The following is a 19931-nucleotide window of genomic DNA, read 5'->3' as shown; positions in this document are numbered from 1 at the left end:
AAAAAAAAAAAAAGAAGAGGACCAGCATATTATCTTTCTAGCCCAGGACTCTTATATGGCCATTATACCGTGTTGGGGTTAATTCCAAATTTCCCCTCTCCATCTCCCAGGCTATACTGTATTTGAGCAAAGCGTCCAGAATCGGCATCTGTGGCTCGAACCCTCAAAATGATGGTCCCTAGAGGGACATCCTCAAAGACAGGCTTCTGTAAAAAAGAGGAAAACACTAGTCAGATGTGGTTATACTTTGAATTATTATAAAGGTGCATCATAATATTTTGTACACTCAGTTACTATGTGAGTTAAGCAGCTTTCTTGAGTGACCAGGCTATACAATCATAAAGTTGGAAAACACTTTGAAAGTCTTCTAGTCCAGAGAGTGAGCAAATAAAACTGGGATCACCATCCCGAGAAGCCATCTTGTTCAGAGTTTGCCTTGCTTCTAATATACAATTAGAGGTGCAATCCAAGGTCCTGGTTGTCACCTTTAAAACCCTCCATGGTTATCTGAAGAACTGGCTCTTCACAGTTACACCCACTCAGTCCACCAGAGCAGGGAGGCAGGGAATGTTGCTGTCCCATCTCCTTAGGGGTACATCTGGCTCCCTCCCATTGGAACATCATCCCTGCAGAAATTAGGCAAGGCCCTGAAGACCTGGTTTTGCTCCACCCCACTCTGGGGAATCCAAAGTGGGGTGGAGCCCATCAAATGACTAGCTTGGTTGCTTGTTGTCTCCAGGGAGGTTATTGTTTTTACTCTTTGTATATTGGTTTTTTTTTATTTTTTGTAAAATAAAATGGCTTTTTTGTAAGCCATCTAGAGTTACTGAAAGTGAGTGGACAGTCATATAAATTCTGTAGATGATAGAAAGATAGATAGATAGATAGATAGATAGATAGATAGATAGATAGATAGATAGATAGATAGACAGACAGACATACAAATAGATAGAGACAGATATAAATAGATAGATACATAGATAGACAGACAGACAGAGACAGATATAGATAGACAGACAGTCATAGATAGACAGACAGACAGACAGACAGACAGACAGACAGACATAGATAGACAGACAGAGACAGACAGACAGACAGATAGATAGATAGATAGATAGATAGATAGATAGATAGATAGATAATTGTTCATCAACCTTTAAGATAGATAGATAATTGTTCATCAACCTTTACCAAAGATTTATTTTGGGTTCCTCTTTTCCTAAATACTTAGAATAAGAAGTCCAAAAATTCCATTGTAAGATTCATATAACATTACAAGAATGTTTTGTTTGCCTTCTGCCTTCTTCTCTTTTTCTCCCTCTTTGTGTCATTGTGTGACTTTGGACCAATATTTTTCAAACTTGGTAAGTCTAAGATATTATGGACATCAGCTATCAGAATTCCTCAGCCAGCATGTTTTATTTGTTTAAGATAAATGTCTATATTTTGAATTAATGATTTGGATACCATTCTATGAATCTTCCTAGTTGAAAAAAGGTGGCTAAGTAAATGAATAATATAACTCGAGATATTGTCTAAACTAATATTACTACAATGACATAATAAATTTGATCCATAATTCACTCAACCGACAAGCTGATCTGCTAATTACAGTATTAAGTACTACAGGACCAACTTTTAAAAATTGCTTTTAAAAAGATGAAACAAACTTTTGAAGATAATTGTAAGTCTGTCAAAGCCTAATAGATATGGATATTAAAACAATTCTCCTTCACAGGGAGTATGAGTCTGGCCACCAGATGGAGGGGACAGAGACAGATGATAAGGAAGTTGTCTCAACTTTATGTCCTGCTTCTGCATTTCTCAAGAGCTTTTGTAAAACCTCATCAGAGGAGGTTCCAAGCATCTGAAAATGCAAATCAATTCTTGTACCTTTAAGTTCTTACAACAGTTTCACCCAGCTACAAAAAAGAATAAGTGCAATATGGTAGAACCAACAGAACTGCATTATATATTATTGATATACACCACATTCTGATTATATAGATTATATATACGCTCCCTTCCCCCTGCCTAGTATGATCCTGATCATCCAACCCTACATTTCAACCACAGGGCTGCAAAAAGAAAAGTATTTGAAACAGGAAAAATAACAGAAGAACAGGATGACCCTTTCCCCAGTCTGTTTCTCCCTCCTATTTTCTCATAAATATTTCTTGCTTTCATTCACCTGGTAAGATGACTGGCTAAACGTGGGATTGTTGTCATTGATATCCACAATTTCTAGATAAACTGGTATTTCGGCAGATCTCCGTGGAGTCCCATTGTCTGAGGCCCGAACAGTAAAATTCAGCCAATGGACCTCTTCATAGTCAACTGTTCGGTTTGAAATTACCTTTCCTAAAAGTGATCAGGCAAATGTGAATATTGTTACTGTCCGTAATCCTTTTATGAAACATATCCTGTCCCCTCATTCTATTTCTACAACATGCTTAAAAGAACACAAAGACTTTTTACATTCCCAGATTCTGCTGCTAGAATATCAAATCATATATATTGTATGCTGTTAAGGCCCTTGGGATTAATTTTAAAATAAATATTCTGAATTATTTGGGATAAGCGAACCAAAAGATTATTCTCATATTTAATGTCAGAAATGGAATCTGTGTCTGGAAACAGATGAAGATCCTGAACCATTAAGCTTCATTTTATTGTAGGTTAACATCTTTTATACATATTCCTACATCATAAAGCCCACACAAAGACTATATATTCACAAAACAAACAAAACAAACACAGGAACCAAAAATTTATTATTGTCCAGGGTACCACAAGTTGAATTTTTGATTGTAACTAAAAAAGAAGGCAACAAATGATGTAGCACCCTGATACAGTTTGGGGAGATATTTGTTTACTCATCTTTAAATAACATCAAAAAATGGTTGGCCTAAATCAGGGGTGTCAAATTGGTGGCCCGTGGACCAGATGCGTCACAGGCAGGCCACACCCTCCCCAGCTCCACTAAGGGGAAAAACGTCATAATACATCACGTGATGGCAACATGACAATGCAAGTTTGTCAATCATGGCCTAAGTATTCAGCTGTGAAAGTCCAACTCCACAAGAATGCATTTTATGAAAGTGGAAAGGTGGCATAGCTGGAAAAGAACAAAAGCCAGAATTGAGATAACATGCAGCTTAGCTGTTCAAGATCCTCCATCACTCAGTTTTACTTTCATAATAAAAAAGGTTTGCTTGATTTCTGGTGATTTCATATATCCTACAGTTTTCTTGGCAACAATAGGGAAATGGTTTGTCACGTACTTTTTTCACGATTTTTTCAAAAAGTTCCCTTTCTAGTCTATAGCCCTGTGATTCCTACACGCCTCCCCTCCAATCCAGACCTGACCCCAATTAACTTCCCAACCCATTTTAGCATCTGTCAATAAAGCATCTTAATACTTTGCAAAACAAGGATGATTCTGGCTGTCTCTGTGAAGAAAGACATCATCTGCACTATCGAAAATAAACATGAAGTAAATCAGTACGTTTGTTTTTGAAGTACCGTATTTTTCAGAGTATAAGATGCACTCCCCCCCCAAAAGAGGGTGAAAATGTGGGTGCATCTTATATACTGAATGTAGCCCTGCCCACCCACTGGCCCCCACCCTTTGGCCTCTGCCTCCCAGCAATTTACCTCCTTGTAGAAAACAGCAAACAGCATGTTTCAGCTTCAGCACAGCCTGATTATCACAAGTAGCTGATAGTCAGTTGGATCCACCTCTCAACCCTCAGCTGTTTCAGGCTGCAGGGATTGTCATTGCCTATTGCCGCGCGGGCCTCCGCTGTTTGCTGCAAGGAGGCAAATTGCTGGGAGGCAAATTTTTTTCCTTGTGCCAATCAGGCTGTGCTGAAAATGAAAATGAAACTAAAGCAGGCTGTTTGCTGCAAGGAGGCAAATTGCTGGGAGGCAGAGGCAGATTTTTTTCCCCTTGTTTTCCTCCCCAAAAAAGGTAGATGCATCTTATAGTCAGGAGCATCTTATACTCCAAAAAAATGGGTTAATCTAATTTTAAATTTCCGTATGAAGAGCCATCTTCCTTCTCTTAAAAACATCCCAGTAAAAACAACAATTCTTGGGTCTTACCAGCTGAGCTGTCTTCAAGCTGGACATATCCCTCATGGGAGAGGTTGAACAACTGATATATGATCTGCCCATTAACACCTTTGTCTGGATCTACAGCCGACAAGGATATTAAGGTCGTCCCTGGGGTGGCTCCTTCTAGTATCCGTTCTGTGAAAAATGTTGCCCCATAAGGGCGGAACCAAGGAGCGTTATCATTGACATCCAAAACATTTACGGTCAGCTTGGCTGCAAGAGAAAGGGAAATAAAAAGACAAGTAATATTGAAAATCTGAATATTAACCATTTTGCTGTCTCTCTTTCTTTAAAGAGCACCAGTTGGTTGGGTCATGAAACATCTGCAAGAAAACAACCAAGCTCAGAGAGCGCTAAGGACCCCCATATAGGATTTGTTTAGCCTGCAGAAGTGAAGATTTAAGGTAGAAGTGAAAACAGACTTCGGGTATCTGAAGTGCTGTTACACACAAAAGGAAGTGAACTCCTTCTCTTATGCCTAAGAAAGCAAGACAAGAATCAATGAGTTGGAAGAATCTACCCGATAGATATCCAGAAGATATTTCCTGACTTCTACAAGCCATCAAACACAGGATTGAATTGTCAGACGAATTAATGACTTCTTTGCTACACATCTTCCAACAGAATCTATGAAAGCTGGACCAGTAGATCATGCATTATTTAAAAAAAAATATTAACACCACTATTAATCTAATCTGGAGTAGAAACTCCCTCACCATTTGGCACGCTCACTGAGCGCTCCAGCACTTCACTGGCGTTATCATAGACAGATATTGTGACATCATAAGTGGCCACCAGTTCCCGGTTTAGAGTAGCCTTCACTTTCACCGCTCCTAAAAAGTACAAAATGAAGAGAAAAAGACTTCCAAATTCAGTGGCATATAAAATTATGGAGAATTGCTGAAAAGTCTCTCAGTTCTTCCTGATCTCTTTTTCCTCCTCAAGGATGTTTCCCTCAGTGAATTATTGGTTTACAAAATATACTTTACACTTTATTCTACACATATCCATTCTTACTGTGCCTTACTTGTTTTTTTTAAAAAAACATGTCTTTGTATTCTACAACTTTTTATAAGCAGTATTTATAAACAAAAACATACCTGTGAAAAGGCATCTGTGGGAAAGATGACTGACTCTAAGCTAAATTGATCCCAGTGCTAGAATGAAATGTGCTTTTCTCTCTGTATAGAAATAATATTAAAGTAGGTTTCCTCAGAACAGGGGTTGAAAATGAACTCCCACCGTCAGCTGAGATGGGGCTGTATTCTGTAAATTCGCTTTAGCATTATCTTTTATGGCTCCGTGATTAATACTCTGTTTTATATGAACTTTATTTTTATTGTTTTATTTATTTTATTTTATTTGTTTCCTAGTACGATTTGATTGCTTATTAGTAACTTATGACTATCACTAAGTGTTGTATCTTATGATTCTTGATGAATGTATTTTATTTTTCTTTATGTACACTGAAGGCCTATGCACCAAAGACAGACTCCTTGTGTGTCCAATCACACTTGACCAGTGGAGAATTCTATTCTATTCTATTCTATTCTATTCTATTCTATTCTGTTCTGTTCTGTTCTGTTCTGTTCTGTTCTGTTCTGTTCTGTTCTATTCTATTCTATTCAGTTTCTTATATAGCAATAACAATAGCACTTAGATACCGCTTCATAGTGCTTTTACAGCCCTCTCTAAGCAGTTTACAGAGTCAGCCTATTGCCCCCAACAATCTGGGTCCTCATTTTACCCACCTTGGAAGGATGGAAGGCTGAGTCAACCTTGAGCCTGGTGAGATTTGAACTGCTGAACTGCAGCTAGCAGTCAGCTGAAGTAGCCTGCAATACTGCACTCTAACCATTGTGCCACCTCAGCTCTTATATATTGCTAGAACTTACATGCTGCTCCATTTATGGAGAGTTTGAGCAGCATGCATATGTTATTTTCTTAAATCACTGCAAACTTTAAAAGAACAATAGCATTATATTTACCCTCCACGAACAGTTTCATGAAATTTCTGCTCAGCCATGAAATTTAGCAAGTGACCTCGAGAAATTACTATTTCTCAGTCTAAGCCACTTAGCAAAGTTGTGCATAATATTCCTATACGGGACCCTCATTGCTTAGGGAAATCATGATTTTTTTTTCAAAATCATACATGAATTGTGAGCGACTAACCAGGAGCAAATTTTGAAAATCACCAAGTCATTAGATCTAGAAAGCTTCGCTACACTCCCCTGTGAACCAGATCACAAGACAAAGGATCACTTACCCTAAAAATGCTTGCCCCTCCCATTCCCTTAGCTGCTTAGGTGCTTCTGAGGGCAGTCATCATTCAGTCTGTGAAGGCTGTGGCACAAGGTATAGTTTGCTAGCCAGACACAAACCAGCACTAAACCAGGAATGATGACGATGAGAATGATGATGATGACAATGAAAAGAGTGTTGGCAGAGATGCAAAGATAACAGATAGCATAGACATAGAAACACAGAAATCAAACCTGCAGTTCTGAGAGCCATAAGGAAAGCAAAAAGATAGTTAGTTAAAGCAAGTATCCACCAAAAGTGCATAGACAAACACAGAGGGCTCTTCCAGACAGTAATGATCCTTAATCAAGCTGAACGTATAGATCAGCTGAGATGTGATGGCAGGACTATCAAAAATTTCAATATAGAACTATTATGGTTCTTCCTTTCCTTTCCTTTCCTTTCCTTTCCTTTCCTTTCCTTTCCTTTCCTTTCCTTTCCTTTCCTTTCCTTTCCTTCCCTTTCCTTCCCTTCCCTTTCCCTTTCCCTTTCCCTTTCCTCTCCTCCTTCTCCTTTATAAAGGAAGGGAGAAACTGATGTTCTGCCCTCAAATTGAGGAGGTAGGAGTCCTGGTGGTTGATGAGATAGAAGAAAATTGTCTTCATGTAAAACTGAGGGGTGGTCTGAAGTGCTGATGGCATATCAATTTTTGTCCTTGTCCTTTGCTCTGTTTGGTCATTGGCTGGTTCTCTGTGACCCATATTAAAGTCACAAAGAAGGAAATATGCTAATTCCTCTGATGACCTATGAGTGTTAAATAGTCAGAAGAGTTAGTTCAATCCCTGCTACCGTGTTTCCCTCAAAATAAGACCCTGTCTTATATTTTTTTGAACCCCGAAATAAGCGCTTGGCCTTATTTTCAGGCAGATCTTATTATTTATTATTATTTATTAATCATATTTCTATGCCGCCCGCTCTCTGAGGACTCTGGGCGTCTTACAACAATCGACAGTATACTAAATAGCATATTGCCCCCAACAATCTGGATCCTCATTTTACCCACCTCGGAAGGATGGAAGGCTGAGTCAACCTTGAGCCGGTGAGATTTGATCTGCTGATCTGCTGAACTAGCAGTCAGCTGAAGTAGTTGCAGTACAGCACTCTAACCACTGTGCCACCTCGGCTCTTATTTTGGAGTGCAAGGAGCAAGATGGGGCTTCTCTTGCCGTCTTACCTGATTTCCAGCTCTGTGTTCAGGGGGAGGCTTATTATAGCACATGCGCTCAAAAGCCTGATTGGGCTTATTATCAGGGGGTGTCTTATTTTGGGGGAAACAGGGTACCTTTAAATTGTACAAGCAGAGGATTTGCACACTGGAAAGACTGGAGTCTGGAAGTGCCCAAGAAAGCAAGGGAGAATAAGAAAGAAAAAAAGAGCAGGATATGAAAAGGAAAGAAAAAAAGGTAAAAGATATTGGGAGGGAAATGGCTGGATTTTTTCAGCCCCAATATCATAAAATCTGGGAATGCACATTTGATATATGGCTTAGCATAATTGCTAATTTGGGCCAATAATATTATTTTCAGCTTTACTATAGTACAAAGCATTAGGGGTTTTTTTTTCTTCTGCTATTTTTAACCATATTTGTTAGAACCTATACACCAGGGGTCTCCAAACTTGGCAACTTTAAGACTTGTGGACTTCAACTCCCAGAATTGGCGTTGAAGTCCACAAGTCTTAAAGTTGCCAAGTTTGGAGACCCCTGCTATACACAGTTGTTATCTATCGTATTTACTTCCAACTCTTGTACCTGTTCGAAAATCTACTGAAAAAACTCCTTGCTGGTCGGGCACGAGAGCATCCGTATCATCTTTGGCCAGGATTTCAATGAGGTAGTATTCCAGCTGGGGATTGAGATCTTTGTCAACTGCTGTCATTTCAGCTATAACTGTGCCTACAGAAGCTGATTCGGGGACACTGACCGTCTGGATGGGATTGAGAAACTCTGGCTGAGAGTCATTGAGATCACCAATCTGGATGCTCACGGTGGCAGTACCAGAGAGAGACGGTGTGCCTTGATCTGTAGCAACCACTGTCAAGCGGTAGTGGTCTTTTTCTTCTCGGTCTATAGTTATGTTGCCCACGCTGATGACCCCAGTATTAGCATCGATCAAGAACTTATCTTGAGCTCCACTTTCTATCCGGTAGCTCAGCTGCTGATTGAGGCCACTATCCATATCAGTTGCAATTACCTGAAGCACAGAAAAACCTAGGAGGAATCCCAGACTGTATTATTAGAGAGGATATTTCAGTTATTCGGAACTTCAGAAGAAACAAGTGAACGTTTTGAATTAGTCCATCTGACCTCCAATATTCTCCAATTAACCTTACTGACCTCCAATAATTCCATAAGTTTCTGTGAGTAATGCAGAATAATGCAAAGGAAGTTGTAAAACTTATCCCTTAGAGCAGGGGGGTCAAACTCGATTTCATTGAGGGCCGCATCAGGGTTGTGTTTGACCTCGGGGGTGGGGTGGGCATGACCACAGTGGGTGTGGCCAGCTTGACATCACTCGTGTCCGGGGGGGGGCGTCTGTGGAGGTCTGAGTGCTCTGCCAGCGAAAACAGGCTCCAGAGCTCCATTTTCAGTTGTGATGGCCTCCTGGAGCTCTGTTTTCACTGGCAGAGGGTGGCAGGAGGCCGTCACAGCTGAAAATGAAGCCTGGAAGTTCTGTTTTTGCTGGCAGAGGCACTGCAGGACAGTCCTTTGCTGTTTCTAGGGCGGCCCTACGGGCCAGATCTAAGCACCCCGTGGGCCGGATCCGCCCCCAGGCCATGAGTTTGACACCCCTGCCTTAGAGCAAGATGCGCACCACTGTGATGCTGCAATAACTTGTTTTACTTTTCCACAATTTATTTGTACATGATATTTGGAAAACATAAACACAAATAACTGCAAGTCCCAACAGATAATTGCACAGAGGGTCGTATGAGGTTTTAATGAGAAATGAAAAAGGCTCTGTGTGTGGTTTATGTCAGTGTAGCTCAACCTCAACAACTTTAAGAGATGTGGACTTCAGCTCCCAGAATTCTCCAGCCAGCATATTTGCTGGGGCATTCTGGGAATTGAAATCCGCCTCCCACAAAGTGGTTGGGGGGTTGAGAAATATTGGTCTGTACAATATCAAATTGCTTGCAATCAGAAGAAATAGTCTTCAATACTTTTTAAAAATACAGATAGGTATAACAACACAGTTTATATAGACGTAATTAAATCAATATCTTTTTTATAATTGACCAACTAGTTGCGAAGTACAGAGTTATTTTTTAAAATAGAATTTCCCAACCAAAACCTTGTCCACCCTATTTCTCTTGGTGCAGGGATTCTGGTTAGTTTAAACTACACTTCCCCAATCATGTAAAAAGGGGGAAAGTTGTGATTAAAAGCAGCGGTCCCCAATCCCCGTGCCGCAGACAGGTACCAGTCCATGGACTGTTAGAAACCGGGCTGTGCAAGCGGCAGATGAGTGAGCAAAGCTTCATCTGCGCATGTGCGGAATTTAGATTGTGTGTGAAACCATCCTCCCCCTCCTCCCCCCCCCAGTCCGTGGAAAAATTGTCTTCCACAAAATCGGTCCTTGGTGCCAGAAATGTTGGAGACTGCTGGTTTAAATTTGTAGATTGATATTCTGGACAAATCAATAGACAATTTGTAAATTAATATTCTGAACAAATCAATCCCTTATTTGGGGCTAAATAAAATCTCTAGTTGAAACTAGCAAGGAGGTAGTGGATAGAGTTTCTGTATTCATTCCTAGGAACTAAAGTATGCTTTAGCAGAGGAATGATGAATCCCCCATAGTTTAGTATACCATGTTTCCCTGAAAATAAGACCCTCTCTTATATTTTTTTTCGAACCCTGAAATAAGTGCTTGGCCTTATTGCCATGCACTCAAAAGCCCAATTGGGCTTATTATCAGGGGATGTCTTATTTGGGGGGAAACAGGGTATTTGGAAAATATAAATTAAAAATATAATTTTCAATTAAAATTATAATTTTTAACATCAAAGTTGGAAAAGGAATCACTTGATTTTATTTTTTCAAATAAATTTTCCTCTGTTAAGTGGAACTGAATTTTTTTCTTTACCTGCTTCAATACTGCAGTTGTATTTACCAATGTGGTGAGAAATAAATTTGATCTTTTTTTTTATATACATTAGCAGAATTCATAGTACAGGTTATTGTAAAAATAATAATAATAATAAAAAAATCCCTGATTTTCACAGGCAACACCCCACCCTCTTCACATTTCCAGTGATTTTGTTTCCCACTTATTTTAAATCCCTAATACTTAACTTCAAATCAGTTCCAAATTTTCCATTTTGCCTTCATTCTAACCTGCAGGGCTGTTTTCTAGTATCCGAACAGACAAGACCGCGGGATGAAATATCGGTCTATTGTCATTATCATCCAGAATGGCCACGGTGAGATTAGCAGTACTGTTCAGTTTGCCAATGTCAGTTGCAACAACCAGAAACTCCAAGATGGGATTCAAGAAAATCTCTCTGTCTATCACCTTCCCCGGCTTCACCGAAATGACACCTAAAGGTTAATAATACAAGAAAGAGATGAGCTCGACAGGGGGAAAAAGGCAGTCCAAGGAGTCTCCAGATCTATACCTCCCAGAGGTGGTATTCAGATGGTTCAGACTGGTTCGGCCAAACCGGTAGTGACGACTGCGGACGTAATGCCGTCCTATTTAGCCACGTTTTCGAGGCTGGGCGCATGCGCGGAAGATTTTGTTGAGATCCCCAAGCCTATTGACACAGGCAATGAAACTAATTTCTGGTCATAAGCACCAAACTTCCAAATGTACTAAGGATCAGAGTTTGTGAAACTCTACAATATTTAACAGAGACCATGTGCTCTTCTAGACCAGAAGTACAGTTGCAACATGAAATTGAACTCAACCCTCTGATGATTAGTTCACATCATCACTGGATGCTTCCCATTGTGGTAGATATGGGGGATATTTTTTTCTGCAGTTACACAGTTTAGAGCAGGGGTGTAAAACTTGATTTCATTGAGGGCCGCATCAGGGTTGTGTTTGACCTTGGGAGGGATGGGGGGGCGTGGCCGAGGGGGGGACATGGTCAGTATGATGTCACTCATGTCAGGGGCGTTTGTGGTGGCCCAAACGCTCTGCCAGAGAAAACAGGCTCGTGAGCTCCATTTTCGGCTGGGACGGCCTCCTGTAACCCTCTGCCAGTGAAAACAGAGCTCGGGAGGGTAGCGGCATGGCACTTGTGAGCTCCATTTTCAGCTGGGACGGCCTCCTGAAACCCTCTGCCAGCAAAAACGGAGCTCGGATGAGCCGTTTTCGCTGGCAGAGGCACCGCGGGCCGGTCCTTCGCTGTTTCCAGGGTGGCCCCGTAGGTCAGATATAAGCAGGAGTTTGAGAACCCTGGTTTAGAGCAAATAGAGAAGACTAAATTGCCATTCAGCAAATCTTACTGTAGAAGCAGGAATGGGTTACAACATCAACTTCAGTGCTATAAATGGCATCGTTGGGAAAACACCTGGCTATTCTCACCTCCAAGAATCCACTCAGGCTACATTAAGGGGTCCAAAAGCATTATGGTGGAACAATGAGAGGATTGCAGCTTTGTTTCTTTGAGAATAAAGGAAGAAATAAAATGGCACAAAACTGAAAAGGCTGAGGAGGCTTCTCACTTGGCTGATGTGCAATGATGAGCTAAGAAAGTGATGGACAAAGATGTCTTTCCTTACCTCTTTGGTCAGAAAGGGCAAGTTTTGCTAGGCTAGCAGTCTTGGGCAACTCTTATAGCCATGATGGCGAACCTATGGCACGCGTGCCACAGATGGCATGCGTAGCCATATCATTGGGCACGTCAGCTCAGCTCTGGCGCGCATGTGTGTGCTGGCCACCTGATTTTCAGGCCTTTTAGGCCCACCAGAAGTAGGGAAACAGGCTGTTTTCTGTCTCCGGAGGGCCTGGGGGTAGGTGGGGAAGGCTGTTTTCGTCCTCCCCAGATGCATAGAGAGGATCTGGAGCCAGGTGACAAAGAAAAACGGGCCAGGAGTAAGGGGGGAGGGGGGCTGGGCGCGCATGCGCAGGAAGGACCGCATAGAATTATGGGTGTGGGCATGCACATGCGCGAACCTCCCCCACCTCCACCCCCTTCCTGGCACACGATGGCAAAAATGTTAGCCATCACTGTCCTATAGTCTTACCAAACAAAAAACAAAAAAACCTCATGTTTACCAAAACCAAGTCCTGTTAATTTTAAATAATCAGTTTGGGAGGTTTTGATTTATTTAAAGTAAGGCAGTCAGAAAATGTGGCTGGTGGAAAAACTGGTGATCTGGAAGTGCCTCATGCTAACCTTATATAATTCGCAGAGATTTAACTAGCAGATTTGTTAAAAGTCAGAAGGCATTTTTCAACTGTTTCCATATTGCTCTTCTCATGGGGCAGAATATATATATATATTTGCTCTTAGAAGCACGAAGCCGAGGACACCAGCCTGAAGATGACGAATGAGACTTCGTCAAAACATTGCCAAGACACCTCCAATTTTACGCGGGAGAAAACCCGAATAACTAAAGACATACATACATACATACATACATACATACATACATATATTCTATTGCCTCATCATCCTGAACAGACAGACAGCTATACATGAAGAATGTATGTCTTTCTTACCTGTTCTGCTGTCAATGATAAACAGGTTCTTTTCTTTTCCAAGCAGTTGATATGTCAACACTGCATTGATACCCTTGTCATCATCCAAAGCTAGGATCGGTCCATTAAGGACAGTGAGAGGAGTTCCTGAATCAAACACAAAGAACTCAGAAAAGAGGCATAATGTTGATAGACTGACTCTACCTCCCTCTTCCCTTTCCCTGATGATCAACAATGAAGTATGAATGAATGAAATAGGGTGAGATCCTATGAAACAATACAATAGTGCCTGGTGTAACCTTGGCAGACTGAATCAAGACGCACCTGGAAGAAGCCTTAAACCCTGCTAAAACAAAACATACGGTCATCAGCCACATGAAAGTGGGGGGAAAAAATCAAGACATTTAGTGAAATGTTATCTTCTGGGCAAATTCTTAAGCTCCCAAGAGAGTATGTCAGTTAAGGATATCATGTGGTTCACTGAGATGTAAATACATGAGAAACTATTTCAAGTATTTAAAGTCATAATTTCACACTAGGTGAAAAACTATATTTATGTGCAATTACTTTAGGGATGATTTCATATTTCAGATACCGTACTTCAAACAACAATTTGGCCTAGGAATAAATCATCTGCTTATAGATTTCCTTATGTTGTGGCCCGCCAGTGGCCTGCGCGGATCGTGGCTGATCCCGATGACGAGGAGGCTGGTGTGGTGTCACGCCAGCAGCCTGCGCAGCCGGCGCTTGCGTCGGACAGCGAGGAGGCCGAAGAGGATGTGATGCCAGAGGCAGAGACTCAGCCACGGCCTTCAGAACCTCCAGAGGCTCCTTCCAGTGGAGAGAGTGCAGTGGAAGAGCCTCTCCTCAATGCTCGGGCACGCAGGGCTGCCAAAAGGCTACTCAGGAGGAGGAGGTCTATTCGAGAGTAGGGCTTGAGGATAATTGGCCACTCCCTTCGCCTATTTAAGTCGCACACAGCTTGTGCTTTCTTGCTAGAAACAACGTCTCATTACTACAGAGCGTCTTGGAGAGCAAGCGACTTCTCATATCTGGTTTTCTGGGCTGGTTGCCAACCTTTGTCGGACTTTGTTCTTAATAACTTTGTACGGGAAGCCTGCATTCTTGAAAGGGGTTTGTTTGGAATTAAACAGTGTTTGCGAAGCTTGGTGTGTGTCACATTCTCTGAGAATCTGAAGCTGGGGCAGAACACCTTATCTCAAGCATTTGGCTTAACAAAATAGTATCTGGTTTAATTACATCACAGCTGTGATAACCAAAACTGTGGTGGGGCTCCTTTCAAATCAGATCACATATTAAGGTCAATTTTATGATTTGTGATCCTCATTTCAAAGGTTTCTTCAAAAGCATGTTGCCATTTCAGACAAACTGGTTAATAGCAAATTGGTCAAAACAGGAGCTGTTTTGTTAAACTGAAATGAAGGTCCTTGGTTCTCTCTGAGCTTTAGATAACATCTGTGTTAGGTAACATCTGTGCTAGGACTCGCACTGATGATGTTACCTAGTTTGGGTAATGAAACATCTGCAAGAAAACAAGCAAGCTCAGAGAGCACCAAGGACCCCTTCACTTCAACCCTAAGCTACAGATATTCTCCTTTATTGATTAAACTGAGAATACGAGGAAGCATGCTTATTCCCAACATGCAATTCAAATATCAGGAGCACGAATACAACTGATATCTGAATGGATCAAAGAAGCAAATATGAGTGTCTAGAACAGTGATGGCTAACCTTTTTGCCATCGAGTGCCAAAAGTGGGGGGAGCGTAGGGGGGTCACGTGCACGTGTGCCCACACCCATAATTCTATGTGCCCCGCCCCCTGTGCATGTGCGTGCGACCCCCCCATGCTCCCCATGCTTTTGGCACGCAATGGTACGGTGGGCCACCGGACTTCTGGTGGAACCGGAAGTCGAGAAACAAGCCATTTCTGGCCTCCAGAGACGTGGGGAAGGCCATTTTCGCCCTCTCCAGGCACCTAGAAAGGTTCTGGAGCCCGGGGAGAGTGAAAAACAGGCCTTCTGGTCCCACTGGAAGTCGGGAAACAGGCCATTTCTGGCCTCTGGAGGGCCTCCGGGGGGGAAGAAGGCCTAGAAAGCCTCTGGAGCCTGGGGAGAGGGAAAAACAGGCCTTCCTCATCCACCTACCCCGGAGACCCTCCAGAGGCCAGAAACAGCGTGTTTCCCGACTTCTGGTGGGCCGAGAAGGCCTGAAAATCAGCTGGCTGGCGCATGCATGCACACCGCAGCTCAGCTTGCGTGCCCACCAATATGGCTCCGTGTGCCACCTGTGGCACGCGTGCCATAGGTTCGCCATCACAGGTCTAGAATCAGCACATGAGACTTTGTCATTTTCACTGATGCTATTATAATTCAAGTGAGCTACAAAAGATCATAATTTAGCTTTAAATAAATCCCCCATTGCATAATTTGAAAAAAGCTGCATTTTCTGACTGGGAAAGAGAAGTAGGAGTATTTTAGAAATCACCAAGACCAGAAGCAGTAAAATAAATCTGGGTGTGTATTTGACTTATTCAATTTCCCTTTCTGTTTCTTTCACTTCAAAAGCATTTTTCCTTTAAATATAGTACAGTAATATCTCAGAAAATTTTCTCCCACTTATATACTCTCACTTATATATCAGGAAGTCCTCAAATTGCCAAGAAGTACAGTTACAAATCTATTATGAGTCATCCCATGACTGGCCCCGAATTTTCGACATTTTTTGCACTGGTTGTAAAGTGAACACAGTTGTTAAGCAAACACTATGGTTTTTAAACCAATGCCACAGTTATTAAACAAATCAATTTGGTAAACATTTTTTTTTGGTCAAAAATTGGAAGTAAAAGACCAGGAAAAAAACCTCATAAATCTTGATTATGTGACTGCGGGAAACTGCAAATAGCTATAAAAGCGAACCGGTTGCCAAGTGCCCAAAATAACTTCAAAAACTGGTTGTAAATAGCTTTTAGAGGCCCATCATAACTTCAAATGGTCATTAAGCAACTGGTTGTAAGTTGAGGACTATTTGTATGCTTTTGAAAACACATAAATCTTGCAATAGGGAGACAAAAAGGAGAATAATTTTAAAAAACTGGAAAAGGGTCCTGTGCCTGGAAAGTATGAAGGAACAGTTTTTTCCCCTCATCACCAGTGGTGGGTTGCTCCCGGTCCGGTCCGGTTCTATAGAACCAGTAGTAAAACCGGCGGGAGGCTCCGCCCACTTGCCACGATGTCATCAGGGGTGATCTGTGCATGCACAGAAGCGCGTATGTGCGCTTCCGCTGTGAACCAGTAGTAAATGTAAGTGGAACCCACCTCTGCTCATCACCATTTTAATTATTATATATGTCTTAAAATATTTTTAACAGAAAAATAGAACCTTTTATTAGTAGCAGGAAATCACATGAGTGCTTGGAAGAGACTCCTGAGATTTGGGCGGAGTGAAGGACACACCTACCTGGAGGGGAATTTTCTAGCACCTCAGCCTGGTAGGAACTCTGAGTGAAAAGAGGGTGATTATCATTTTCATCCGCTACTGTAATCACCAGCAAGTCAAAATCCTGAAGTTGTACCAAGAAAAAAGAAACAATGATTTAAAACAAGATTCAAAACAAGAAAGTCCAGTTGCCTTTTGAGAGAAAGAACTTTTGGGACAACCATGACCTGGATAATTGAGAATCTCCATAGCAGGGGTCCTCAAACTACAGCCAGATACAGCCTGCTAAAGGCATTAATCCAGCCCACGCGGGACCATGAGGCTGCCCCGCCCATATCGCCCCACCTACCCGCTGGCCCCCACCTGCCTTCTGGAGGAAGAGGCCAAAATTGGGACGTGCGGAGGGCCCGGGACAAGTTCCCCAGCCTCCAGAGAGAGAGAGAGGGAGGAAGGGACGAGACACACACACATACACACACACAAACAGAAGTCCCTCACCTCCCCCCCCCCCGCCCCCCAAGGCAACCACATCCCTTCATTAATGTGCTTTCCACCTCCAGGAGCATAACAAATTAAAGTTTAATTTGTGTGTATTGTTTAATGAACTGCTAAATTGGCCACACCTACCCATTTACATTACCACCTAACCACACCCACCCATTCACATGACAACCTAGCCACACCCATCCAGCAGGTCCGGCCCCCCAACATTCTGAGGGACCGTGAATTGGCCCCCTGTTTAAAATGTTTGAGGACCCCTGCTCCATAGGCATTTAGCTATGAGATGAACACCCTTTGAATGGTGTGGTGTGTGTGAACAGATTTCCAGAAAAAAAATTGCAGACTACAAGATTCAGGTGACCCTGAAGGCACAGATAAACCTCCAAGTGGCCTCAATGGCTCTCAGAGAGGTTGCTAACAGCTAGAAAACTGTAAGGAATATAAATCCTTCCACTCTCCACCATTCAGTCAGAACTGAAGAAGCTTCTTGGATGAGAAGTGAAACATCTTCAAGCAAAACAAGAAAGTCCAGTTGCCTTTTGAAGGAAAGCACCTTTAGGCCAGCCATGACATGGAGGACTGAGAATCTCCACGGATAATGATTTAAAACCATGAAAAAATTGACTTTGCCTTTAGAAGGTGCTTCTTCTCACAATTATCATGAGAATTTTCAGAATTCATATGAGTATTTTCTGATTTGATTTCCTCTTTGCATATTTATATCCTGCTCCAGCCCCCAAAAACTTAGGGTAAAAAAAATATATACAAATTTCTATATAGTACTATCTGAACCTTCCACTCCAGAAATCCATTCAACTAAGTTGAATGATTAAAAAAAAACAAAACAACTTTTAAAAAATATTTGATTTTGAGCTGGTGGTCTTTCTCCACGAGAAGCTTGTTTTTAATCCATTTGCAAAACCAACGTAAGATACACAAGAACAGGGACATTTGCAGGTTTTGCTTTTGGTGGAAGTTGAAAAGTTTAAAGTAGTGAAACCCATCCCACAGGTTATTCACAGGCCACAAAGCTGCAACTGGAGCTCTGCCTGGTTTTTATGTGCAAAGCAATCTACATAAAAAACGAGCAAAGCTTTGATTGTGTTGTGATGATAGCTGCCTTGATCATACCCTATGGATATCTCTGTACACAGGCCTTCATTATTTTGAATTTTTAAGGTAAAGATAAAGGTTCCCCTCACACATACTGTATGTGTTAGTCGTTCCTCACTCTAGGGGGCGGTGCTCATCTCTGTTTCAAAGCCGAAGAGCCAGCGCTGTCCAAAGATGTCTCTGTGGCCATGTGGCCAGCATGACTAAATGCCAAAGGCACACAGAACGCTGTTACCTTCCCACCAAAGGTGGTCCCTATTTTTCTACTTGCATTTTTTACGTGCTTTTGAACGGCTAGGTTGGCAGAAACTGGGACAAGTAATGGGAGCTCACTCCGTTATACGGCGCTAGGGATTCAAACTGCTGAACTGCCGACCTTTTGATCGACAAGCTCAGCATTTTAGCCACTGAGGCACCACGTCCCTTGAATTTTTATGTACCATTAAAAAGCAGAGGATCAGACAAGACACTAGATAGTGATGTAATTATACATATGTTTCTGATGGGGAAGATCATGTCTACTCTCTCTACTCTCATTAAGTATTTGGGAAATTTGATTTCAGAATTACTGTTTCAGTAAATATCTATTTTTTATGTCTATTTGTAACACAATAGAATATAGTTGTCTGTTATCTGAAGCATCCGTCGATGAAATCTAACTATTATAAATTGTGGTTTTTTTTCAAGAAACTTGTGGGGAACCGAATGATTAATGGATAACCTATAATGAAAAAGAAAGTTTGAGAACATGGTTAGAAATAGCTGTCAGCACTTCAAGCTGCATTTACTCTAGTGCTGACATAAGAAAGAGAAGCGGAGGTGTCTGGAAAGGGACGTTTGACTTTTCACCTACTTATTTTCCCTGGAGATAATATCCCCTAGGAGATGGGATGGGAGGGGGGAAATTCCTTGAGCTGGAGCAGTAGATTAGGGGTAGAATGACTTGGAAGATGGCCAATGAGTGCAGGGGAGTGGGGAACGGAAAGGGAGGGTTTTGGGTCTGGAAGTCAGTGTTGGCTTCGATGGAGTCGGATTTAGAATGTCGTGCTTAATAAATAGGAGTTTTTCTTCAAAGACTTTGTTTGAAATGCAATTTATTTGAGACGACCTCAAAACTTGACAATAGCTTAACTACGGATCCGCTAATAAAGGAAATTAAACTTTGGGCTGCGGTCCTGTGTTTTATATATACAGTAGTTCATTGATTTACTTTTTGGGGGAATATTATATCCAATGCTCTTGATAAATGCAACTTTGTTCAAAATTAGGAAAAGATACAGTCAGTAATTACCCTCCTTGCATTGCGTGCGTTTTCTGGATTGTCCTTCACTGTTATTGTCAGTCTATATTCCGACACTCGTTCCCTGTCCAATGGGCGATTTACATACACAATACCAGTCTGGGGAAGAGAAGAACAAAGCAAAACGCAGAGAGAAAAACATGAAATGAAACTGTTCAACTTGCTTTGAACTGCCAAATGTATTTAATGCATAAGGTCATTAAAGGTTTAGAAGATTCCTTGAATCAGAAAATTTGTTCTTGAAGCAGCCATTCAGGCTGTACGAATTTATAGTAATGACTCAAGTTACAGGGAACTTGCGTTTTTCTAAACCTCTTGAGGACAATGTAACGATCAACGCTTAATTGCACAAATGCAATTAATTAACAGTTATTAAATTGATATAGGAGTAAGTTGTGTTTCCATTTAGACTGGACGAAGCGTCTAGCACCCACTAGCTCTGAGTTTTAGGTTAGCACAGCATACTACACTGACTAAGTCAGTT

At 41.6% G+C, this 19931-nt stretch overlaps 1 protein-coding gene across 1 annotated transcript in view; it reads right to left on the bottom strand.

Annotated features, from left to right (window-relative positions):
• The window catches only part of CDH23 (cadherin related 23), a 639510-nt gene that overhangs the window by 44752 nt on the left and 574827 nt on the right, over window positions 1–19931 (bottom strand). The window contains exons 43-51 of the mRNA XM_070946306.1: window positions 19439–19546; window positions 16555–16657; window positions 13098–13223; window positions 10763–10966; window positions 8174–8632; window positions 4836–4952; window positions 4108–4332; window positions 2192–2361; window positions 69–206 (exon numbers count right to left, since the gene is read on the bottom strand). Coding sequence (XP_070802407.1) covers window positions 69–206; window positions 2192–2361; window positions 4108–4332; window positions 4836–4952; window positions 8174–8632; window positions 10763–10966; window positions 13098–13223; window positions 16555–16657; window positions 19439–19546 — 1650 coding nt within the window. The remainder of the gene's footprint in view (window positions 1–68; window positions 207–2191; window positions 2362–4107; window positions 4333–4835; window positions 4953–8173; window positions 8633–10762; window positions 10967–13097; window positions 13224–16554; window positions 16658–19438; window positions 19547–19931) is intronic.

The sequence above is a fragment of the Pituophis catenifer genome, unplaced genomic scaffold (assembly GCF_029215685.1).
Source record: "Pituophis catenifer annectens isolate HBS135680 unplaced genomic scaffold, rPitCat1.0.hap2 SCAF_6, whole genome shotgun sequence".
Lineage (NCBI taxonomy): Eukaryota > Metazoa > Chordata > Lepidosauria > Squamata > Colubridae > Pituophis > Pituophis catenifer.
This window is presented reverse-complemented; position numbering and strand designations above follow the sequence as displayed.